Source organism: Lampris incognitus, chromosome 19 (assembly GCF_029633865.1).
Source record: "Lampris incognitus isolate fLamInc1 chromosome 19, fLamInc1.hap2, whole genome shotgun sequence".
Classification (NCBI taxonomy): domain Eukaryota; kingdom Metazoa; phylum Chordata; class Actinopteri; order Lampriformes; family Lampridae; genus Lampris; species Lampris incognitus.
Window position 1 is genome coordinate 1,120,349 of NC_079229.1, and position 26,951 is coordinate 1,147,299.

The 26,951-nt window shown below is 45.8% G+C and overlaps 1 protein-coding gene across 1 annotated transcript; it reads left to right on the top strand.

The window, feature by feature from the left end:
* Positions 1–945: 945 nt before the first annotated feature.
* vim (vimentin) lies at positions 946–21,816 on the top strand. The gene is made up of 9 exons (XM_056299079.1): positions 946–1,815; positions 2,395–2,455; positions 7,157–7,252; positions 9,212–9,373; positions 11,184–11,309; positions 13,862–14,082; positions 14,226–14,269; positions 19,860–19,942; positions 21,044–21,816. Exons 1-9 carry the CDS (start codon positions 1,271–1,273, stop codon positions 21,083–21,085), a joined length of 1,380 nt encoding a protein of 459 aa, XP_056155054.1. The 5' UTR covers positions 946–1,270; the 3' UTR covers positions 21,086–21,816.
* The last annotated feature ends 5,135 nt before the right edge of the window (positions 21,817–26,951 follow it).

Consider the following 26,951-nt stretch of genomic DNA (forward strand, 5'->3'; position numbering starts at 1 on the left):
CGCGTACCGGGGATAGATTCACCCCAGGAACCCTGCGCTAAGCTGCCAGGGCAACCCTGACTTAACCCTTCCTTCCTGGGGGGATGCTATCCCCAGTACGCGTCCACCACATGGGTTTGGGTTCTCTTCTGCGGACGAGATTAGAATAGGGGACACTGACCGTGCAAACCTCTGGGAAACTACGGACTTGCACGGAGGGGACGTCCGTTGCTATGGGACACCGCGGTACCTCCCGACAAGTCCAGGCAGGCAAGCGTCCTGCTGGAGAGGAGGAGTCGTGCTGCACATTCGCAACTAAAGCCGTCATGCGTTGCGCGCACGAGTGTGCGAGACGAAACAAAGGTAGTCTGCTTGCACGGAGACCGGACGGGACGGCCGGGTCTGCTTTGCACGGAGACCGGACGGGACGGCCGGGTCTGCTTGCACGGAGACCGGACGGGACGGCCGCTCTGTCGGGCTTCACGGTGTGTAAAGCAGCAGGACAGGTGACCGCCGCGGAGCGGACACGACGTGGTTAAATACACAGAGACACGCGTTGCTCTCAGCTCGCCTCATTACAGAACCGAACACCACACAGCCCTGCGATTCGGTTCTGAAATTCTACTCCGATAAACGTTGAAAGCAGCACTTTTCATCTATAAAATGCAGCTCAGACTGCTTTACCTTATAAAGAAATATGCAGATTGAATCAATAAAAAGCAAAAAGAAGCCCATTTAAAAGCGTTTGAGAGTGAAAGTTAAAAGAAGCCGAGAATAAGACGCGTGACTGGGGGAGCACGCGAGGCGGACGAGCACATGTAGCGGTTACACGCACGGGAAGCAGCGGGAGGCTCGGCTGGGCAACAGGAGCGAGTCTCGCCGGTACCATCAGCTATGACCCAGCTCTGCGGACGGGGCCGCCCAGCCCCCCCCCCCCAGCTTATGTCGGCCGCATTCCTCGCTTGGACACCGGACCGGCAACCAGTCGCAGAACAATGGGCCAGGGGTTCGCGGTGCGGGGATGACTTTCCCCGTTTCCACCACTGCCCCCGTCCCGGGCAAGGAGAGACATCTCCATCTGTGACAGGCTCCGGGCTGCGTCACTCCACCCTCCTCACGCTCCGTTATGTCATTTGCATAGGGAGTGGACTATATAAAGCAAGGTGGATGCTCGGCGGAGGTTCTACCAGCTTAGTGACGGCTCGGCTTGCAGTGGCGCGGCTGTGACGAGCAGAGCTTCGTGGAAGAATCAAACTCGTTTCGGGTACACCGACAAGGTTTGACCAGAACCATGATGAGCGGTCGGACAAGCAGCAGCAGCCGGTCCTCGTCCTACTCCAGGATGTTCGGGGGGGAGCGTCCCGCCGTGGCTCGGTCCTCCTACTCGAGCCGGCAGTACTCCAGCCCGGTGCGCTCCGCCCGCACCTCGTACAGCGTGTCGTCCGCTCCGCCGAGCATCCTCTCCTCCAAGACGGCGCGTCTGCGCAGCACCGTGCCGATGCCGCGGCTCACCGCCGACACCGTGGACTTCGCCCTCTCGGACGCCATCAACACCGAGTTCAAGGCCAACCGGACCAACGAGAAGGCCGAGATGCAGCACCTCAACGACCGCTTCGCCAGCTACATCGACAAGGTGCGCTACCTGGAGCAGCAGAACAAGCTGCTGATCGCGGAGCTGGAGCAGCTGCGGGGCCAGGGCAAGTCCCGCGTCGGGGACCTGTACGAGGAGGAGCTGCGGGAGCTTCGCAGGCAAGTGGACCAGCTCACCAACGACAAAGCCCGGGTGGAGGTGGACCGGGACAACCTGGGGGACGACATCGAGCGCCTCAGACAAAAGTACGCCATAACTCCAAATCCCCCTCCCCCACGCACACGCACACACGCACACGCACACGCACACGTAGCAGCGCTTTCCTTCGGTGAAACTTTGAAAGGTTGTGTGTGTGTGTGTGTGTGTGTGTCTTGATTATTCATGCAAAAACGACAATTATTCACACCTCACACCTCGTTCCGCTGTGCAGACGATGCAAGCCTGCTTCTAACTCAGTCCGTTACTGCCTCATTTGTTTGTTGATTGATCGATCGATTGATCGATCGATTGATTTAGTGCAAAATAGCCACAAGCCCACGAACAAGAGAGCTTCCGCGTGATTCACGGCGCATCCTTTTCTTTTATCATAATAATCTTCCTGATCTAGTGAAAACCCTTTAATGAAGAGGAGTCCAGTGTCCAGCAGTATATTGAGTTTACGTGATGGTGACTGCTGCGTTACTTTCCGGGTGGTTAAATGTAGTGCAGGCTAGGATTCAAGTGAAGAGTTGTGGGCCACACTGTGGTGTTCAGCGCAGAGGTCCTACAGAGGATGTGGGTGTGGCAGTTCACCATTATGCAATTCTTTCCGCTCCTGTTTTCAGACTGCAGGAGGAGATGCTGCAGAAAGAGGATGCAGAGCACAATCTGCAAGCCTTCAGACAGGTACGTCTCCGAGTAACATCACTACTTACTTCCAGTCTTCAAAGTGATATAAAATAACCCGATTACATTTACTCCAATTTGTAGGGACAACGGAGGTGACTGGCGACATGCTATTCATTACAAACCCAGTGTCCTTCATCAGGACACACGTCCGCCTTGTCTTGCTCACAGCTAGACTTCTGAATCGTACTGCTGAACACCTTCCTGTTGTTCTGAAACACAGGATGTGTGTGTACACGTGTCTGTAGATGTGTCTGTGAACACATTAGAGGTAAAAAGCAGCGGCAGACGCACAACCGGCACAATCCAAACCTGATGTGCATGATGAAGACTCGACAAGTCCACCTTCCTCAGTCTGCTCCCACAGAGAACACGTCACTTTAACTTAGATTTATGAGTAGACGTTCCTAAAAACACCAACAAATGCATTTCAGATCCGTGTAGTTGGCCTACATCACGACTCACGAGGATATCCATAGACTTAAATATAACATTTAATGTCGTCAGTAACCACAGAGTAGTGCAGTTTTCAATTAACCAAATAAATGTAGAGTAAAACCTTTTGTTAAAATGTGTTTGGCAACAACAACAACAACAACAACAACAGTAGTATAGCAGTCTTCCCAAACATGTCTTTTGACACTTGGTCTGTTTGTCTAAAAATGTATTTCCACATGTAACTGGGAGAGGTTTGAAAAGCTTTGTGTCTTGGCCTTCTCAGTCCATATTCCTCCACTGGTGTGCCTGTGCAGTCTGCAGGGGGCTGCCACGGACAATAAGCTGTGTGTCCTAAGAGGTCAATATGACCAACAATATGACGCAACAACCTCCATCACACACCTGCACATCCACTATCACTTGCAATCCATCCATCCATCCATCCACTCATCCATCACTTATTGACAGACAAAGCCACTTGGTGCTTGTTTCATATTATTCATCTGGACACTTCTATGTAGGCATTAGAAGGACCTTCATATAACATGTGGGACGTCTGTGTAGGCATTAGAAGGACCTTCATATAACGTGTGGGACGTCTATGTAGGCATTAGAAGGACCTTCATATAACGTGTGGGACTTCTATGTAGGCATTAGAAGGACCTTCATATAACGTGTGGGACGTCTGTGTAGGCATTAGAAGGACCTTCATATAACGTGTGGAACTTCTATGTAGGCATTAGAAGGACCTTCATATAACGTGTGGGACTTCTATGTAGGCATTAGAAGGACCTTCATATAACGTGTGGGACTTCTATGTAGACATTAGAAGGACCTTCATATAACGTGTGGGACTTCTATGTAGGCATTAGAAGGACCTTCATATTACACGTGGGACTTCTATGTAGGCATTAGAAGGACCTTCATATAACGTGTGGGACTTCTATGTAGACATTAGAAGGACCTTCATATAACGTGTGTAGGCATTAGAAGGACCTTCGTATAACACGTGGGACTTCTATGTAGACATTAGAAGGACCTTCATATAATGTGTGGGACTTCTATGTAGGCATTAGAAGGACCTTCGTATAACGTGTGGGACTTCTATGAAGGCATTAGAAGGACCTTCATATAACACGTGGGACTTCTATGAAGGCATTAGAAGGACCTTCATATGATGTGTGGGACTTCTATGTAGACATTAGAAGGACCTTCATATAACGTGTGTAGGCATTGGAAGGACCTTCATATAACGTGTGGGACTTCTATGTAGACATTAGAAGGACCTTCATATTACACGTGGGACTTCTATGAAGGCATTAGAAGGACCTTCATATAACACGTGGGACTTCTATGAAGGCATTAGAAGGACCTTCATATGATGTGTGGGACTTCTATGTAGACATTAGAAGGACCTTCATATAACGTGTGTAGGCATTGGAAGGACCTTCATATAATGTGTGGGACTTCTATGTAGACATTAGAAGGACCTTCATATTACACGTGGGACTTCTATGAAGGCATTAGAAGGACCTTCATATAACACGTGGGACTTCTATGAAGGCATTAGAAGGACCTTCATATGATGTGTGGGACTTCTATGTAGACATTAGAAGGACCTTCATATAACGTGTGTAGACATTAGAAGGACCTTCATATTACACGTGGGACTTCTATGAAGGCATTAGAAGGACCTTCATATAACACGTGGGACATCTATGAAGGCATTAGAAGGACCTTCATATAATGTGTGGGACTTCTATGTAGGCATTAGAAGGACCTTCATATAACGTGTGTAGGCATTAGAAGGACCTTCATATAACGTGTGTAGGCATTAGAAGGACCTTCATATAACGTGTGGGACTTCTATGTAGGCATTAGAAGGACCTTCATATAACGTGTGTAGGCATTAGAAGGACCTTCATATAACGTGTGTGGGCATTAGAAGGACCTTCATATAACGTGTGGGACTTCTATGTAGACATTAGAAGGACCTTCATATTACACGTGGGACTTCTATGAAGGCATTAGAAGGACCTTCATATAACACGTGGGACTTCTATGAAGGCATTAGAAGGACCTTCATATAATGTGTGGGACTTCTATGTAGACATTAGAAGGACCTTCATATTACACGTGGGACTTCTATGAAGGCATTAGAAGGACCTTCATATAATGTGTGGGACTTCTATGTAGACATTAGAAGGACCTTCATATTACACGTGGGACTTCTATGTAGACATTAGAAGGACCTTCATATAACGTGTGGGACTTCTATGAAGGCATTAGAAGGACCTTCATATAATGTGTGGGACTTCTATGTAGACATTAGAAGGACCTTCATATTACACGTGGGACTTCTATGTAGACATTAGAAGGACCTTCATATAACGTGTGGGACTTCTATGTAGGTATTAGAAGGACCCTCATATAACATGTGGGACTTCTATGTAGGCATTAGAAGGACCCTCATATAACATGTGGGACTTCTATGTAGGCATTAGAAGGACCTTCATATAACGTGTTGGACTTCAACCTTGATACCAACACATTATAAATGGACAACAATAGAAGCAGCATCTATTTCCTTCACTTTGACCATGCACATTGCAGACACTGTGGACTGACACACTGTGCAGCCATGCATAGTTATCTCCATTCTTCTTTCGAGATAAATATTGATGTAAATAACTACAGGTTGGAGAATACTGTTTTGGGATCAAGTACGAGTCCCACTGCCGCTCTGCAGCCACTTGCATTTCCAGAACGGCTTCCACCTGAATTTCTATTCGACAGACACTTGCATAACTCTATTTGGGTGCTTCATCTCTTCTGAATTCGTTCTAAAGTTTGGCACTGCTCTTTGTCTAGTCCGCTGTGGCCGTCTGGCAGGCGACCACCCATGCCAACAGTGTGTCAGAGGGTTAACACGCGGCTCAATGGGAGGCTTTGTCTGCAACAGGAAAGCTGATTCGCCTCCATGCCATTGTTTCTGGCCTGATGAGGAAAGAGGGGTTTTATGGGAAAATGACAAAGCAAGCTGTTGTCCAAGTGGGTAGGGTGTGTGTGTGTGTTAGTGTGTGTGTGTGCTCTTGAGCTTACAGCAGGCCAGCAGGAACTGTGCTTGCTCATGTGTATAAGCTGCTGGCACCAAGTTCCCCCTGGACACAAAGGGGCAGGGCAGAGATCAGTGGCCAACAATCTGCCCCAGTCTGGGGTGCCAACAAACCACTCCAAACAGCTGCTTAATTGACCCTGGAATAACTCAGTCGGTGCTAATTGGAGAATTTATGTTGGCTCATCTTGCTGGTGAGTCATGCTAGTTTATGTCCACCTCACCATTTCCATTTTAATCATTAAACTGAGATTGCTTTGCAAGTATCATGTATAATGAGTGCAACAATAAAAATAGGCCCAGATACCAGCGGTATTGATGTTCTAAACGATGCAAGGCCTCAGCACCCTGTAGACAGATAATACAAATAATAATAGGCCCAGATACCAACAATATTGATGTCCTAAACGATGCAAGGCCTCAGCACCCTGTAGACAGATGATACAGATCAGAGCAACATCTGTGGCTCCATGAAATAAACCACATGAACCTTCCGTCTGAGATTTTTTCTTGTCTTCTCACAACCAACATGTCCATAGATTGGAGAGGTCCACTTCAGCAATGGTGATCCTCCATCACACATGAGGCCTCAGGGCACCAGCTGGCATGACGGTCTATTCTGTCGCCTACCAACACGGGGATCACCGGCTTGATCAGGCATCCCTACAGACACAACTGTCCGTGTCTGTGGGTGGGAAGCTGGATGTGGGAATTTGTCCTGGTCACTACACTAGCGCCTCCTCTGGTCGGTCTGGGCGCCTCTTCGGGGGGGGGGGACTGGGGGGAATAGCGTGATCCTCCCACGCGCTATGTCCCCCTAGTGAAACTCCTCACTGTCAGGTGAAGAGAAATGGCAGGCGACTCCACATGCATCGGAGGAGATATGTGGTAGCCTCCCCGGACCAGCAGAGGGGGTGGAGCAGCGGCCGGGACGGCTCGGAAGAGTGAGGGAATTGGGCGGGTACAATTGGGTAAAAAAGGGGGGAAAATTAAAAAACAGAACAAAACAAAACAAGACCACGAAGTCTCTACGACTTGACAAATGTGAGACAGACTGCTCCTTCCTGTGCACCACCCAGCCAATGCTGCCTAAATGAGGTTACTCTGTGTGTGTGTGTGTGTGTGTGTGTGTGTGTGTGTGTGTGTAGGATGTGGACAATGCCTCACTGGCCCGTCTGGACCTGGAGAGGAAGGTTGAGTCACTGCAGGAGGAGATCATCTTCCTCAGGAAGCTCCATGATGAGGTAGACTACAGTTCTTCCTGTCTCTCCCCCTTTCTTTCTTTCTTTCTTTCTTTCTTTGTGAGATTTTCCACAGCTGGTATGAAACGGTTAGGCTGTTGCTTTGCCTCCAGCTGAAGTTTTGTGTAATGTTTTGGTTGATTCTTCTCAGGAAGTGGTACTGTTCTCATCCACAGCCTCTTCGTCCAGGACTAATGTGGAGGGGGGGAGGGGGAGGAGGATAAACACAGTAAAGAAATGAGGGAGGCACTTCAGCCACATTACATGTGCACACTATCTCACCTCCCCCCGGGTTTGACTTGTCTCACTGAGGACACACCTGTATAAGCTGGAGGTCTCTGGAGGCTCTGAGGAGATGCAGTACTCCTTGAGCTGGTGACTCCATGTGGTTTTAATCCGACCCCGTCTTTACGATACTCGTCTGGTCACTGAGGGAGGAGCTGCAGTCCTGTCTCAGTTAATCTGCTACACTTAGCAGCATTATTTCTCTTGCAGCACACCACGCAGAGGCGTGTTCTAACATGTGAACAAATAGGTACAGTTCTCCTTCGTTCTTGCAGCTCGTGGTGTGACAGGCATCACACAGTAGCGATATAAAAAGTAAAAAAAAAACCCACATCAGAGAGGTACCTTGATGCCGTGGGTGTGGATCCAGAGCAGGTGGAGGGACCCACCTCTGGAGTCCCTGCGTAGCGAGGGCAGCTAATAGTTTTAGCGAGCCTGTCCTAGAAGGAGAGGGATTACGTCTGTTGTTTGGCTCCCGTGCTAATGCAGTTTAAGAGGCCCTGACATCGAGTCACTGCCACTGAGATTACACAACCTGGGTGGAGGCTGGAGATTAAAAAGGAAAGGATGAAGGACAGCACGTGGAGGAGACGGCCAGGCGGCGTGAGGTCTGTGGTGGCATCGCCGACCGCCGCACCTGACATGCTGAGCAGGAATGCAGTGTCATTTTCCATCTGGCCCCATTATGTTCAGTAAGCCTCATCAGGGGCGTCCGGGTGGCGTAGCGGTCTATTCCGTTGCCCTCCAACATGGGAATCGCCAGTTCGAATCCCCGCGTTACCTCCAGCTTGGTCGGGTGTCCCGTCCCTACAGACACAACTGGCCGTGTCTGCGGGTGGGAAGCCAGATGTGTGTATGTGTCTTGCTCGCTGCACTAGCGCTTCCTGTGGTTGGTCGGGGTGCCTGTTCAGGGGGGAGGGGGAACTGGGGGGAATAGCGCGTCCCCCTGGTGAAACTCCTCAATGTCAGGTGAAAAGAAGTGGCTGGTAACTCCACATGTACGGAGGAGGCATGTGGTAGTCTGCAGCCCTCCCCGGGTCAGCAGAGGGGGTGGGGCAGTGACCGGGACGGCTCGGAAGAGTGGGGTAATTGGCCGGGTACAACTGGGGAGAAAAAGGGAGAAAACGGCCACAAAAAAAAAAAAAAAAAGCTAATTCGGTAGAACTGAGGAAAACTTACAAACTGGATTGCACAAAAAAGTTTGTCCTGCGAGATATTTTTGTAGGAACTAAACGGGGAAAATCACGTGTCGAGCCATACTAGATAGTGCCACATATGGAGGGTGTATGCAAAGCCATTCTACATAGTTCATTGTATGGAGGATATGTCTAAATCCATACTGAAGAGAATATGTCATCTCAAGTCATGTCTCACCACTGTCAGGGACATGAACAGGTTTCAGCATTAGTTCAAGCATGTTAACACAACTTGTGATCTCATAGGCTACGGAAGTCATACTGTACCGCCATGTTCAACAGAACATGTTGATATTTTCACTAAATCTAAATCTAATTTTTATATGTCTCGGCATGTGTGTCGATTGAGATGTTTTCCATAACCACAGAAGGTAACCGTGTGGAGAGGACTTAGCTGTGTGTGTGGGGTGGTTCGGTCCTCTGCCTGTCCATCTTCAGCTCTTCTTACTGGTGTCTCTCTCTCTCTCCTGTGGTCTGGTAGGAGATGGCTGAGCTGCAGGTCCAGATCCAGGATCAGCATGTCCAGATAGAGATGGACGTGGCCAAGCCTGACCTGACTGCTGCCCTGCGGGATGTGCGGCTGCAGTATGAAACCCTGGCCACCAAGAACCTGCAAGAGTCTGAAGACTGGTACAAGTCCAAGGTCAGAATGGGTAGCGGGATGGAGGGAGAGAGAGCTTTACCTTTCCACTTGTCCCTCCATAGCACCTGCTTTACTGCGTGCATGTCATATGGTCTGTCTGGTCTATTCCCCAAGACTGCAGAACTTTTCAGTTGTCTGTAAGTTTGGTTTTCATCTTTTACTGTAGGTTACAGGATAGGCCCACGTGCCACGTAATGGAAGAAACGAAATCTGCAATTATCCATCATTTCCCCTGTAAAAGGCTTCTTATTCTATCTTGAAAGGCCCCCATAATCGACCAAATGCTGTGCATATAGCTGCTTGCTGACCTCTGAGCCTGTGAATGAGTACTCCTCTTTAATCTATGGGTATGAATAAGGCCATGCCGACCCCATTCCACCAAACACACTGCTGATAGAAGTCATCCCTGTGAACTCACTCAGGCTCACCATTCAAACTTGTACTGAGTGTTTCACAAGTTAGAGCTGGAAAGGTTTGGCCGCTACATTCTAAGCTAGGTGACTAACTGTGGAAGTGGGTGTAAGCTATATGGCTAATTGTAGAAGTGGGTGTAAGCTAGGTGGCTAACTGTAGAAGTGGGTGTAAGCTAGGTGGCTTACTGTAGAAGTGGGTGTAAGCTAGGTGGCTAACGGTAGAAGTGGGTGTAAACTAGGTGGCTAACTGTAGAAGTGGGTGTAAGCTAGGTGGCTAACTGTAGAAGTGGGTGTAAGCTAGGTGGCTAACGGTAGAAGTGGGTGTAAGCCAGGTGGCTAACGGTAGAAGTGGGTGTAAGCTAGGTGGCTAACGGTAGAAGTGGGTGTAAGCTAGGTGGCTAACTGTAGAAGTGGGTGTACCGAGCACATGGTGATGGTGTGTGAGACTGTAGAATCAGACAAAAGGAGAACACGTTTAATTAATTAAACATGTTCTTGGAACCACATTCTAAAACGTGTTTCATCTGACTAAATTCTGTGTATAGTAGAAATTGTGCATGTGTGTGTATATGTGTGTGGGTGTGTGGGTGTGTGTGTGGTGGGTGGAAGGCTACATGTGTCCAGAAGACCTCTCTTTACTGTTACTATCTTCGGAGTGCAGGTGGTGCATGAAGAGCTTAATAGGATTTGTGGGCTAGCTTACATACACGCATGCACATACACACAGTCACAGACACGCTGTGCGTGTGTCCGCATGCACACAGGAAGCCACACACACATGATTAGCCGGGGTCAGCTGGCTGTGACGGACCACTTCCTGCCTCACTTCAAAGCCATTTCATCTGCCAGGAGGGAAGTAAATGTACTGGCAGTTTGTTGTCAGAGCACCGGCGGAGGAAATTAAATAAATAAATAAATAAACAAATAAGTAAATAAATGAGTAAATAAATATATAAATAAACAAATAGGTACGTAAATAAATGTGTACTTGAGGCTGTTATTTCAACAGGAAATACGTGAATTTAGAAAGTGGAGCATGTGGGGAGAAAATGTGATTTATGCATAGAATTAAATACTTTTTGAGTGGTATGTGAGTCATACAGCTTTACTATGTGAAGCTATATATACTTGTTGGGATTTAGCATGTGAAGCTATAATTACTTATTAACTAAGATATAGATTTTTTGAAGCTGAATGGCCCCACAGTTTTTGGCAGACTGATGTAAGTATAACCTTTCTTCTGTAAGGTTCATCTTGACCTCTTTTTGTCCTTGATGTTGTGCCTCACTGTGGTAGCTCAGATTCACAGAATCTGCAGTCATCCACATATCGATGACACTGTGTAACTGTGATATTCTACCCCCCCCCCACCTGCAATATTCTCCCACCCTTCACAGTTCGCTGACCTGTCGGAGCAACAGCAGCGCAACAATGACGCTATCCGCCAAGCCAAGCAGGAGGCCAACGAGTACAGACGGCAGGTACAGGCTCTGACCTGTGAGGTGGATGCACTGAAGAGCACAGTAAGTACCTCCTGTACTACAGCCAACACAGTACTCTGAGTGCCTGAATACTGCATATACTGGCCTCACTGTAATAGTAATGTGTTCAGTTACCATACTCAAAAAGAGCAACTTACTTCGATTACAATTCGAGTACATCTTCATAGGCACATGCTGAGTCACTGATAATAACGTACCGCAGCTGGGACGCGAACCCAGGTCTCCTGCACCACGGGCGACTACGTTCAACAACAGGGTCCGACCCACTTCAGTTGACTGGTTAGTGTAGTCGCCTGTGGTGTGGGCGACCCAGGTTTGCATCCCAGCTGCGGCGGTTCCCAGCTGCCGCCCAGATTCGCTACAATATGGACTGGTGTCTCTGGTGCCTCTGGTGTCTCTGGTGTCTCTGAGCCGCCGTATCATTATTTGTTGACCACGTGCCAATTACTGCTGTGAGACAGCTTCTAGAACGAGCAGGATTTGTCTGCTGCGGTTTTGTAAACACAACATCCAAAGTTGGCCCCTCCTCCCCCGACTCAACGTCACCAGAAGGCCACGCCCCCCCGGCCGCGGTGTCCAGAGCGCATCCCCGCCTACAGGTCAACTCCGCTTCGCTCTTCGTCCCTGTCCTCTCCTTCAGTGCTCGCCAGCGGGCGGAAGCCAAGGAACGAGCTCCACGACCTTTGTCCGCTTGACGTTTCACCTCATCATACTTGTGTCTTTCCAGTTCTGTGTCCGCCATTGTCGTAGCGTCCTCTTGGATGCATGCTTACGATCTGGATCTGGCACCTGGTCGCTACCTTTTTATAGTCCCGCTGCCCAAAGGTTAACGCCCAGAAACGTCCCGCACACAGCAAAATAAGAAGACGCAGGACAGTGTCTCTGCAGATACAGACACCGCCTCCCTCGTCCAGGGGGTCATAAGTGATGACCGAGGGGGATTATTTTGTATGAGTCTCACACATTGATTTTTAGAAAAATCTTACTCATTCTACCTTTCTACTAGTCACAAAATGCCATGAAATATTTGGAACAGAGCAAGCACAATAAAAATGTCACAATATTAATATTTATGTTTATCACAGGGACGACTTGCACTGGTTTGTCTATAATAAGACATATTCCATGCTAATATCTTCTCAGTTGGAATGATGATCATAACAGCACTGTCTTTACACCGCTGCGTGATCCTGCACCGGACTAAGAAGAACAAGGGAGATGAATGGATTGAACAAAAGTGTACTGTCAAATTGGAAATTTCTAAAAGAAACACAGTGAAACAGAATTTACAAGTGGTATTCACCAATAGAATAGTTGAGAATTGATGGAAAATGGTTGATAGGAAATACATCAATCAATAATCAATAAAGAGGAGCTTTTAGGAACGTGACTGGACCTCCTCCTATCTCGCCCTCATCCCACAAAGAAACCCTGTTGAAATACTGGTGCAGGAACCGGTACGGTGATTTCCAGACAAGTCATATCAATTTTTAATGAGACAGTGTCCCAGCTCCCAAAATAGACATCGTTTGCTGTTCCCGGTCTGGTTTTAACCAGCCAAGGGGGAGACGTAACAGTGAGACAGCTCTTGGACACCGTCTGGACCTGGCTCAATGTATGCTTTTCTGTTCCCCCGGAGATGCTGGATACGATCCTGTGATAACTCTCGCATTGACTCATTCCAATATATAGTTCACTTATAATTAAAGCTAGGGTAGGCAACTTTGGAAAGGTGGGCATTTTGACATAAACCCCCCTTCCAAAGGAAAAAAAAATCCAGCCGGGGGGCGCCCGGGTAGCGTAGCGGTCTATGCTGTTGCCTACCAACACGGGAATCGCTGGTTCCAATCCCTCGTGTTACCTCCGGCTTGGTCGAGCATGGAAGCCAGATGTGTGTCCTGGTTGCTGCACTAGCGCCTCATCTGGGCAGTTGGGGGACCTGTTCGGGGGGAAGGGGGAACTGGGGGTAATAGTGTGATCCTCCCACATACTACATCCCCCTGGTGAAACTCCTCACTGTCAGGTGAAAAGAAGCGGCTGGTGACTCCACATGTATGGGAGGAGGCATGTGGTAGTCTGCAGCCCTCCCCGGATCGGCAGAGGGGGTGGAGCAGAGACCGGTACAGCTTGGAAGAGTGGGGTAATTGGCCGGATACAATAGGGGAGAAAAAAGGGGGGGATCCAGTCCCACTCTTGCTCTGTTTCCTCCTTCCTTCCTGTTACCCCGCCCCCTCCAACCAAGTGACAGACATGCCTGAGTTTGGCAGTTGTAGAAAATGATGAAACTGGTCTTTTTTATTGACTGAGAGGAATATTTAGTCTATCCACCTCTACAAGATCAATAGTGACAAGAAAACCAACAGGAAGGCTGTGCATGCGAATGATTGACAGGCAGTGGGACCGCCCTGTCACAGAGAGCTCCCCTGATTGGTTGGGGGCTACCGAGTGGTAAAGCCTCAACCAATCAGGGGAGGTCAGGTGAAATAAGGAGTTTCTCTCAGACGTTTGAATTACTCAGATGTGAGAGGGCTGTAATATGAAACGATTAACTCACATCGCTCTGGTTTGCTCAGAACGAGTCTCTGGACCGTCAGATGCGGGAGCTGGAGGATAATTTTGGGATGGAGGCCTCTGGCTACCAGGACACTGTTGCCAACCTGGAGGAGGACATCCGCAACATGAAAGATGAAATGGCCCGTCACCTGAGGGAGTACCAAGACCTCCTCAACGTCAAGATGGCCCTGGATATTGAAATTGCCACCTATCGCAAACTGCTGGAGGGAGAGGAGAGCAGGTACCGTGTCTTGTTTTTATGGCGTTCACGTGGCCAAGTGGAGGTGGGTGCAATTATGTGTGAGCTTGTGTTTATAAGGTATGTGATTTTCACCCCATACAATTAACATTTCTTTCCTGTCTTTTCTTCTCTTTCCCCTTTAGGATTACTACCCCCATGCCAAACTTCTCCACCCTCAACCTGAGAGGTGTGTAACAGGAAAAACGCAACTGTTTCTTATATAGATTATTATTATTTTTTATTTTTATTTTAATTTTTTGAAATTTGTCTCCCGAATTGAATTTGGCCAATTACCCCACTCTTCCAAGCTGTACCGGTCTCTGCTCCACCCCCTCTGCTGATCCGGGGAGGTCTGCAGACTACCACACATCCCCTCCGATACATGTGGAGTCACCAGCCGCATCTTTTCACCTGACAGTGTATATATATATATATATATATATATATATATATATATATATATATATATATATATATTATCATATATGCAAAACAATAGTGTTTAAGAATCCAAGTGAAGTTCATCACATTGAACTGTTTGGTAATGTAAACTATAATATCAAAAAATACTCTCAAATATTTCACACCTCAATTTGTGAGAAATGTTCACTAATAGAATCTCGATATCATTAATTTAAACAACAAAATTGTGGCTCAGGACATGACAACATCACATTTAATTCTGGTAAAATACTGCTGAAAGACGCTAAACATGTCGAGCGATTTTAGTGTAAGTGCGCCTAAAATCAGCAAGAGGCCGAGAACAGGAGAATCACAGTAAAAAGTAGATTTACAACAAAGAAAGTAGAATCAGGGACAGGGGGCACCCGGGTAGAGTAGCGGTCTATTCCGTTGCCTACCAACACGGGGATCACCGGTTCGAATCCCCGTGTTACCTCCGGCTCTGGTCGGGCGTCCCTACACACACAATTGGCCGTGTCTGCGGGTGAGAAGCCGGATGTGGGTATGTGTCCTGCTCGCTGCACTAGCGCCTCCTCTGGTCGGTCGGGGCGCCTGTTCGGAGGGAGGGGCAACTAGGGGAATAGCGTGATCCTCCCACGCGCTACGTCCCCCTGGTGAAACTCCTCACTGTCAGGTGAAAAGAAGCGGCTGCTGACTCCACATGTATGGGAGGAGGCATGTGGTGGTCTGCAGCCCTCCCCAGATCGGCAGAGGGGGTGGAGCAGCGACCGGGACGGCTCGGAAGAGTGGGGTAATTAGCCGGGTATAATTGGGAGAAAAAGGGGGGGGAACCCCCCCCCCCGAAAAAAAAAAAGAAAAAAGAAAGTTGAATCAGTTTTCTGGACACAAAGTGTATTGATGTTGAATGAAAGTCGAGTCACATTGCCACGCATCAGTAAAAGCGGTAAATGATCGCTATAAGCACATTAAAAGTCCAGTCCAGGCAGCCGAGGGCACAGCAGTAACAGCAGGATCAGGGATTATGATAAAAATCCAGCCGGACCATGACATCTGACTTGAGTAAAGGATAATGTTTAATGAGTGACCAAACTCTTTACTACTTTTGTGCGTTTGCTAGCATGTAAAGAGGAGAAACCATCCCTTAGTATTGGGCTGATGTTAGGACTAATTGATGTAAGCATAGCAGGACAAACATAGCATAACATTAATGATCGGTCCATTTGATTTAGCTGTTGCAATAAACCACAAATCAAATGAAGCCGTTACTCATTTAATTATCTGCAGCTGTGTTTACCCTGCTGCGCTTACATCACTGGGTCCCAAGATCAGCCCCGATACTTACTAAACATTTTTCACCGTTAGATGACAGCAAACTCACAAAAATAGTAATGGAGTTTAGTTTCTCTTAGTTTTTCTCAATTGCTTTGGCACAATATTCAAGTGATAATGAATATTTTAAAAACATGTGCAAACCTCCAAACCTCTGGGCACTTGTTTGCAACAGATTTGAGTTTCTCATTCTTTTAAACAAATTGGAAATACTTTAGCACATCTATGCAAAGGAGTAAGTAACACTGCCTACAATGTGCACAATGACCAACTGAATATATCTTGCTGATCAAAAGTGATTACGTTGCTTCTCAGTTGAATAGTGGTACTCTCCAAAACATGTATGAATTCTGTCATTGTTTTTTTTAATGTCCACTGAATTGGAAAATTGCTTGTCAGGTTAAACTTGAACTTCACAAATGAATGACGAATCTAACATTTTCCAATCATCAACCAACCACACATTCTGTCAAGCTAGCTGTCAGGTGCTATTCGTGAGCATGGATTTTGCCAAACGTGTTTATAGAGCTTCATCACAACAGAATCACCACCATTTCTGAACATGGAGGAAGCTGGCCACGTAAATAATGAACAGCGGCACCTGCCTGCTGGATGAAGAGGAAGAGGAGTAAGGATTCGTGATGGAATAGTGAGGGGGAGACAGCAGAGTAGAGGAAGAAGCAGAAGAGTACAAAGACATAGATCTGTCCCATGATGAAATAAGGGACACAATTGTGGACCATTTGATTAACCAAGGCCTTACAACGGCAGAGGCTGGTCGCCGAGTGCAGCCTCACGTACACTGTGCTACAGCCTCATATATACCATGCTGCAGCGTTATGTAAACTGTTCTACAGCCTGAAATACACCGTGATACAGCCTCAAATACACCGTGCTATAGCCTCACGTACACTGTGCTACAGCCTCATATATACCATGCTGCAGCGTTATGTAAACTGTTCTACAGCCTCATATACACCGTGATACAGCCTCAAATACACCGTGCTATAGCCTCACGTACACTGTGCTACAGCCTCATATATACCATGCTGCAGCGTTATGTAAACTGTTCTACAGCCTGAAATACACCGTGATACAGCCTCAAATACACCGTGCTATAGCCTCACGTACACTGTGCTACAGCCTCATATATACCATGCTGCAGCGTCATGTAAACTGTTCTACAGCCTCATATACACCGTGATACAGCCTCAAATACACCGTGCTATAGCCTCACGTACACTGTGCTACAGCCTCATATATACCATGCTGCAGCGTCATGTAAACTGTGCTACAGCCTCATATACACCGTGCTACATCCTCAAATACACCGTGCTATAGCCTCACGTACACTGTGCTGCAGCGTCATGTAAACTGTGCTACAGCCTCATATACACCGTGATACAGCCTCAAATACACCGTGCTATAGCCTCACGTACACTGTGCTACAGCGTCAAGTACACCATGCTAAAGTGTCATGTAAACTGTGCTACAGCCTCATATACACCGTGCTACATCCTCATATACACTATGCTACAGCCTCATGTACACCGTGCTATAGCGTCATGTACACTGTTCTACAGCCTGAAATACACAGTGCTACTGCCTCATGTACACCATCCTACAGCGTCATATAAATCATGATACAGCGTCATATACACTGTGCTACAGCCTCATGTAAACCATTCTAGTGTCATGTAAACCGTGCTACAGCCTCACGTACACTGTGCTAAAGCGTCATGTACACCATGCTACAGTGTCATGTAAACTGTGCTACAGCCTCATATACACCGTGCTACATCCTCATATACACTGTGCTACAGCCTCATGTACACCGTGCAACAGCCTCATGTATACCATGCTACAGAGTCATGTAAACTGTTCTACAGCCTGAAATACACAGTGCTACAGCCTGAAATACACTGTGATACAGCCTCAAATACACCGTGCTACAGCCTCATGTAAACCGTGCCATAGTGTCATGTACAACGTGCTACAGCCTCATGTACACCATCCTACAGTGTCATATAAACCATGCTACAGCGTCATATACACTGTGCTACAGCCTCATGTAAACCATTCTAGTGTCATGTAAACCTTGCTACAGCCTCACGTACACTGTGCTACAGCGTCATGTACACCATGCTACAGTGTCATGTAAACTGTGCTACAGCCTCATGTACACCGTGCTACAGCCTCATGTACACTGTGCTAAGGCCTAGCGTAAACCGTGCTACAGCCTCATGTACACTGTGCTACAGCCTCATGCACACCATGCTACAGCCTCACGTACACTGTGCTAAAGCCTCACGTACACCGTGCTACAGCCTCATGTACACCGTGGTACAGCCTCACGTAAATTGTGCTACAGCCTCATGTAACCCGTGCTACATCCTCATGTACACCGTGCTACAGCCTCATGTACACCGTGCTACAGCCTCACGTACATTGTGCTACAGCCTCATGTAACCCGTGCTACATATTCATGTGCAGTGTGCTACAGCCTCATGTACACCGTGCTACAGACTCACGTAAACCGTGCTACAGCCTCATGTACACCGTGCTATAGCCTCATGTACACCGTGCTACAGCCTCACATAAACCGTGCTACAGCCTCATGTACACCATGCTACGGCCTCATGTAAACCGTGCTACAGCCTCATGTACACTATGCTACAGCCTCATGTATACCATGCTACAGCTTCATGTACAGCGTGCTACAGCCTCATGTACAGCGTGCTACAGCCTCATCAATCTTATGTAGCGCTTTTCTAATACTCAAAGTTGCTTTACAATAAACGGGGTGAAACAAGATGACAGATAAACATAACACAGACATACAGGGGTGGATGGGAAGGGGAGCTACGAGAGGGAGATGTACACAGCACTACAGTGTCTTCAATTATCCAAAACACTCTGCAGGGAAACCAGTTATGCACACAGTCAATACTGGAATTATTCATATTACAGTATTCCAGTGATAGCAATACAGTAGAAGTAAAAAAAAAAATACAGTAAAAATGTCCATGGGAAAGTGAGTGCAATGTGTAATGTAAACTGTTGAAATCTTCATCTGAATAGCATTCCGTTTCAGACACAATAGCATTCAGTTAGCTAGACGAAAATAACATTCTGGTACAGGAAACATTAAGTATCAGTGAAAGAATGGGACAAGACTGAAATGTGGATATAAGCAACATTTCCAGGGTCCACTGCCATACTGACAGAACAGCTCAACATCTTGACCACCATGTTTACACAATGCCAAAGAGCTGTTCATTTTGAGGTCATGGACTTTTTATATGAGACCATAACCTTGTTTTGAAGCATGAGTTAGATGTGTTGGGTGAGTTAGGGCCTTCTGCAGGTGATCCATGGTGTGATGCTACACCATATATAAGCTGTTCTGACAAACGCACCCAGAGCTTTGAGAACGTTAACACTGGTTCAAGAAATGAGCCAATGCAACTGATAAAAACTAACTCCTCCAACTGTGTTACATCAAAATTGCTAATTGATGTCCATGGATATAAAAGGTGTCTCAACAAAACTTCAAAATGCTTATAAGCTAATTCAGTTCCTCTTAGGTGACACCACATTTCTATTCTGCTGATTCTTTTGCTTCCAGAGCAGAGATATGAATTATAGATTTCTTGATTCCAGTTTGTCAGAAGGGGTTTGAAGTAAATTAAGTAGGCCCATTAAAAACCTGAGCTGCTTTTTTTTATGCAGTGCTTCAAAATAAAATGAATATCTCTAAATTTTACATTAGCATGAGGATTAGCTTGAGGCTCATTGTATGATTGGTGTCAAATGAATACCCCAGAGCTCAAGTTGTGATGTTTTTCATTTATTTTGTGTCAAAGAAGCTTTTTTAAATGTGTGCATCCAAGAAATTCCATTGTACAACTGCAAAAATATACATCTGTCAATATGACATCATGCCAGTTGTCCTTCAACGGCACTGTATATTTTACATCAGACAGTACATTATTAAATGTATGTTTCACTCCTTGATGTTACAGAAACCATGTTAGAAACCAGACCAATGATTGACAGCCTGTCCAAGAAAGTCCTGATAAAGACCATAGAAACCAGGGATGGACATGTAAGTACACCATCCATCCGTCATCCTCACGGACTTGTGAGCCTGACTCACTTATTACCTGAATTATTATCACCGTGAAACGTTGTTTCCTCATAAATACCAACTAAAAATCATAAACAGTTATGTGTTGCTAGCATGCCAAGATTAATCTGAACATGCACTAAGTAAGGGACAATCCACCCCAAGGTGGTCTTCTATTGAAAAAATAATGAATGCCATGGAGGCATGAACCCTCTGACCTGCGGAGCAGTGGCAGAAGAATTTTTCCAATAGAAGACCACCTTGGAGTGTATTATCCTGCTAATTACAGGGCTTTACCATATGAAAGAAGTCAGTACAATGGCAGAACATTATTCAAATTTATTTTGTAGGCCTATATTAGCTAGCTAACCAATGAAAACTGTAAAATCCACTGGGCGACCCCTGAGAAATAAGCCAAAAGAAGAAGAATATTAGCTTGCTAACATTAGCCTACAAAGGCGTCATGAAGAGCCTTGATTTGGAACGGAACAGGAGTGATGATGAGGCCGCAGCTTGACAACAGTCTGCTATTGAGAAATAATGACTGTAGAATGCTTCAGCTGACCAATCAGAATCGAGTATTCAACATAACTGAGTAATTAAAAGTCGGAATGCATTATGTGTCATCCATGCAGTCTCGTGGCTTTTTCCTTTGCCCATCTTGTGTCAGCTGATCCCATATGGAAATGGACTACAAGGAAACCATAAATACTATTGCATTCTTTTTTTCTTTTTTTTTATCATATTACTACACAAGCACTAGAGCCAATAGGATTCCCTATGGGTTTTTTTGTCACATTCTTACATATAAGCACAAGAGCCGGTACTGTACCAGTTACTATATTTCCTGTTGTTGGATTTGCCATGACATTCCTATACTAATACTGCAGTATTAGTGTATATAGTGTAGAAATAGCTCAAGAGAGTTTCTATAGTATTACTATATAATGCAGTAGTACATGCCTATAATGTTTGCATGGCAGCGTGAATTTATATGATTTTACTTTAGTCAATTGTGTGTATGGGGAGGTCCTAGAAATGCCAAAGAATCACATTCCCCCTTTTTTCCCCTTCTGCCAGGTAATCAATGAGTCTACCCAGCAACACGATGACCAGGAGTGAGTTGGATGGAGGTGTCCCCTGACAGGCACAGGCTCGGGGCGGTGGGGTAGGGGGGTGGGGTAGTAGTAAATGAATGCATAATATGCATGAAAGTAAACAATGCTAAAATGGAGGAAGGGTTAGATGAATGCAGAAAATAGGGAGATATCAATGTTTTCGTGAAGGTACAAACAAAACCAACAAACTCAAAAAAAAAGAACAGCTTTAAAAGTGCCTTTCTAGACACGTTTTGGTGGAGCTTGCTTGCTTGATAAGGTTTCTCTTAACCAAGGATCAGTAGAACAGAATAGATTCTGCCATAGAGGAGAGGAGTCCGCTTTATTGAATGTTTCTGTTGTTCAACACTGTAGTTTCTTCACATCTGAGGAAAAACCGGCACACGACAGTACTTCGCCAATTTCTGTCTCACTGTGGAAAACCATACAAGTCCATGTTTCGTTTTCAGACAGATGGAAGTAGGAGAGGTTGTGTACTTCTAGTTCATTACTAACATTGGCACACAAAGTGAGTGGAACTTTTATTCGACCGTAAGTTTGTGTTAAGTGCTGTTGAATGCTCCAAAAAAGACAAAACTCTTAACAGACTTCTAAGGCTCTTTGTCTGAAGGCTTCACGTTGCCTTTACCAAATGTTGATTTACCATTATTGTCCAGTACTCACCTCGATACCAAGTACCACATCACTCTGTCAATGATATAATAATGCTACTCTGTACCAATAAACACCTGAAAAATCCACTCTCTCGTGGTTGATGAGCATCATATTAGCACCTTTCTTTCAATTCATTATCCATTCTAGTGATTCCCTTTACAATAACTGCATATAGATAGATAGATAGATAGATAGATAGATAGATAGATAGATAGATAGATAGATAGATAGATAGATAGATAGATAGATAGATAGATAGATAGATAGATAGATAGATAGATAGATAGATAGATAGATATGGACCAATCTCACAGGAGGAGTTTTGTTTGAATCAGAAACAATGAAATGAAACCTCATTTCCCAGCCCACAGCAGTGCAACACAAAGACAAAAACATCCAAAAACTACAAAAACACATAAATCCTAACTTACAAATATAACTAAACTAAAAAAAAAATAAAAAAAATCACTGTCCAGGAAAACGAACAACAGCCAGGATGACTGTCAGAACTGTCGGTCTGGCAGGAGCCGTGGTCCGTGGGCCAACAGGACGCAGCAGACCAAACTCCCTCAGCTGATCCAACGCTAGCTCTCCCAGCCAGACACCTTCGACTTCCGCTTCCGGTGTGGGAAGATGGCAGCGCGAATTCACATTTGTGGTGGCCTCACTAAGTACCGTCGATGCAGTGTCTTTGTCCATGTCTGCATCTAAATTTTTGTCTTCGTTTGATAGCTGGGAGAGCTGGCGCTGGATCAGCTGCGAGAGCTTGGTCTTCTGCGCTGTGGGCCCAGGGACCACGGCCTTGCCCAGAGCTGCACCTGAGGAGGTAACACAGAGGGTGGTTTGACAGGACGCGGAAGCGGGGCAGGCTAAGCTAACTGCTAGCCCTTGCACATCACCCTCAATAACACCGAGGGCGGTCTGGCAGCGGCCTCACCTGGCATTGATTGTGGTGTTTTTGATGTTGTCGTGTGGAGTGTGGGGAGGGGTGTCAAGGGTGTCTGGCTGGGAGAGCTGGTGCTGGATCGGCTGGGAGGGCTTGGTCTGCTTCGTCTGGTTGCCACAGGGACCATGGCCCCTGCGTGGAGCTCCGCCTGAGGAGGAAACACGGAAGGCGGTCTGACAGGGCGCATAATTGGGGCAGGCTAGGCTAATTGCTAGCCCACGCAGACCGGCAGTTCCGACAGTCATCCTGGCAGCGTTTGTTCCCTTGTACAGTGATTTTGGTTTTTTTTTTGGATATGTGTTAGTTTGGATCTGTGTTCTTGTAGTTCTTAAATGTGTTTTTGTCTGTATGTTGTACTGCTGTGGGCTGGGGGAAACAGCACTTTGTTTCACTTCATGTGCGCAAGTACGTGAAGTAAAATGACAAATAAAGTGTTCCTCCTCCTCCCTCGACACACCTCCCCGCACGCCACACGACGAAACTAAAAACACAGTCAAGGCTCGGAGAGGCCGCCGCCAGACTGCCCTCGATGTTATTGGGCCTGCCGGTCTGCATGGGCTAGCAGTTATCTTAGCCTGCTCCACTTCCGCGTCTTGTCAGACTGCCCTCAGTGTTTCCTCTTCGAGCCCAGCTCCAGGCAGGGCCCTGGTCCCTGGGCCCACAGGACGCCGCAGACCCAGCTCTCCCAGCCAATCCAGACCCAGCTCTCCCAGCCATCAAACGAAGACAAACAGACATGAACAAAGATAATGCATGGACGGTACTGGGTGAGGCCGCTGCAACCATGAATTTGCGCCACCATCTTCCCACACCGGCAGCAGAAGAATATCATTGTCATTCAACAAGGCTTTCCACAACTAGATCTTAGAAAAAGGATCTTAACAGAAATAAAACTTTAGATAAAAAAGGAAATGGAGACAAAATAAAATATGGCAGAAATGGCCAAGTATTCTTCAACAGTGGTGACTTCTAGCACATCAACCTCCCAGACGTTCTGTCGATGTCTGCCGGCACTGGAATACAGCAAGAGAGCTTGATAAAGAGCTAGCTTTGAGGAACATACTGTTGTGTTCTCACATGAATCCCCAAACGCTTGCTGAAGAGAGGGTAATGGAAGTACGGCAGCTAGCAGAATCCATTTCAGCAATTTAAACATAGAAATATTTATTTACAGCATTCACAGAACACAACTGGGGACATTACAGGTAAGGGTCATAATAACATATATAATTCAGTAGGTCAGTCACATAGTGGACCCAAGAAGGATGTCATAAAACGTTCTCAGCCAAGACAATGCACATCTTCTCATTAAAGAACAAAAAAAAGCCCATCTCTAAGTTACTGGACTTGGCTGTGGCATTCTATAAATCATCTGCACTTGTTAATTTTGAAAGAATTTAGAGGATACAAAACAAAAAAGTCAGTGCCATCAGTCATCAGATCAGCACAGGACTGACTGATTAGATTGTTTTTATCAGATTGTTTTATTAGCCACACGACCAAGGCTGGTGGAATTTGTTTTCGGTACACATTAAACTCTGCAGCACCATTCATACATGGACAACAGCAGACACAACACATAGTGTACAAAGCAGCGTCTTACAGCCTGCGGAAGACAGTCAAAGAGGCTAAGCAGCACTTCACCGTCACTGAGAGCGATGTGAGGAGGGTCCTTAGGGGGGTAAATGGCAAGAAAGATGCAGAGCCTGACGAGATCCCTGGCCAGGTCTTACAATCCTGCGCGCTAACCAGCTAGTTCCAGTTTTTACATGCATCTTTAACACATCCCTGGCCCAAGCTGTCGTCCCCTCATGCTTCAAGCGGTCCATTATTGTCCCTGTGCCAAAGAACAACAATCCATCATGTCTCAATGACTACCACAAGATTAACACTTTCTTAAAACAAGATTAAATTGACCAATATCAGGAAAAAACTTGAAATAAGCAAAATTATCTGCCAGTGGAATAAGATAATTCAAGAAAACTCTACTCAATATTGGACCTATTGTACCAAATACAAGATATTTTCACTTGTTAAGATTTCATTTTTTGCAGTGTCCTCAGGGTTGTGTGCTGAGCCTTCTGCTGTACAACATCTACACACATGACTGCAAAGCCACAGACAGTTCCACCTCCATCATCAAATTTGCAGACGACACAGTGGTAATATGCATGATTTCCAACAACAACGAACAGGCCTATCTGAACTAAGTAAATAACCTGGCACAGTGGTGCGAGTCCTACAACCTGACCCTGAACATCAGCAAGACCAAAGAGATGGTGGTGGACTTCAGGAGACAGCAGGGGAAAGGCTACAACCCACTAATTTAAATACCTCGGCGTACACATCGCTGAGGACCTCACCTGGACTCTTCACACCCAGCACACTCTAAAGAAGTCCAGACAGAGGCTCTACTTCCTCCGAAGGCTGAGGAAATTCAAGGTCTCACCCTCCATCCTGAAGACATTCTATTCCTCGGCTGTGGAGAGCATCCTAACAGGTTGCATCACCGCCTGGTATGGAAACTGTTCTGCCCGTGACCGAGTTGACCTGCAGAGAGTGGTGCGTTCAGCACCAGACATCCCTCCCCATCCTGCAGGACACTTACACCAGAAGGGTGAGGACGAGAGCCATGATGAAGATCATGAGCGACGTTTCTCACGGACTGTTCAGGCTACGGGGGTCTGGTAGACGCCTCTGTAGTCTTAGGGCCAAAACAGAGAGACTAAAGAGAAGTTTCTATCCACAGGCCATAAGAACTCTCATCATTTTCGACCTTTCACATACTTGAGACGGCGAGGTTTTTATTTTTTAATGGTTTTATTTTGACTTAAGAATGCACCGATCTTTGGTCTGTTATCTCTATATACTAGGCCTGTGTCTTTTTTCACACAGTGACAGACAGAGTACCCCCCCTTAATTTCACTGCATGTTTTACTCTGTATTTCTGTGCATGTGACAAATAAAGTACTTGAACTTGAACTTGATATTATCACGAACAATACAGTTACACAATAACAGAGACAAACAATATGCACGCTAATAAAATAATCTATCTATCTATCGATCGATCTATCTATCGATCGATCTATCGAATTAGAGGAATAACAGTATTGTAATGACCATGGATGACTAGACTCGCAAGCCCTTGGCTAACGGGTTGGACCCTTTATTTGACTGGTTAGTGCAGTCGCCCGTGGTGCGGGCGACCCGGGTTCACTTCCTGACTGTGGCGATGGTTCCCGGCTGTCCCCTGAATTTTACATTGGTGTCAGAAGTGGGATGGAGGGACCGTGATGCCACCAGAAGCACGTGTGACCAGAGGCGTGAGGGAGCTGGTATACGCACTTCCCGAAGGAGGGGGTAGTGTAATGACCACAGATGAGTAGACTTGCTAGCCTTTGACACTTTGATACTGTGATACTGTAACACAGTAATACTATGATTCTGTAATACTGTAATACTATGATACTGTAACACTGTAATACTTTAAAACGGTGATACTGTAATACTATAATACTGTGATACTGTAATATTGTAACACTTTGATGCTGTAATACTGTAACACTGTGATACTGTAATAATGTAACACTGATACTGTAATACTGTGATACTGTAATACTATGATACTGTGATACTGTAATACTGTGATACTATAATACTGCAATACTGTAACACTGTGATACTGTAATACTGTAATAATGTGATACTGTAATAGTGTAATACTGTAATACTTTGATGCTGTAATACTATAATACTGTAATAATGTGATACTGTAATAGTGTAATACTATAATACTGTAATACTGTGATACTGTAATACTATAATACTGTAATACTGTGATACTGTAATACTGTAACACTAATACTATGATACTGTAATGCTGTGACACTGTGATACGGTAACAGTGTAACACTGTGATACTGTAATATTGTGATACAGTAATACTGTAACACTGTAATAATGTAATACTGTAACACTAATACTATGATAATGTAATGCTGTGACACTGATACTGTAATACTGTGATACTGTAACACTGTGATACTGTAACGCTGTAACACTGTGATACTGTAACACTGTAGTAATGTAATACTGTAACACCAATACTGTGATACTGTAATATTGTAACACTGTAACAATGTGGTAGTGTAATACTGTAACACTGCAATAATGTAATACTGTAACACTAATACTATGATACTGTAACGCTGTAACAGTGATACTGTAATACTGTGATACTGTAATACTGTAACACTGCAATAATGTA

Excerpts from the sequence above, each read along its gene's own strand:
- vim (XM_056299079.1), top strand. The coding sequence starts at position 1,271 with ATGATGAGCGGTCGGACAAGCAGCAGCAGCCGGTCCTCGTCCTACTCC. Across the intron at positions 14,270-19,859 it reads CTCCACCCTCAACCTGAGAG|AAACCATGTTAGAAACCAGA; the intron begins GTGTGTAACAGG and ends TTGATGTTACAG. Across the intron at positions 19,943-21,043 it reads TAGAAACCAGGGATGGACAT|GTAATCAATGAGTCTACCCA; the intron begins GTAAGTACACCA and ends CCCTTCTGCCAG.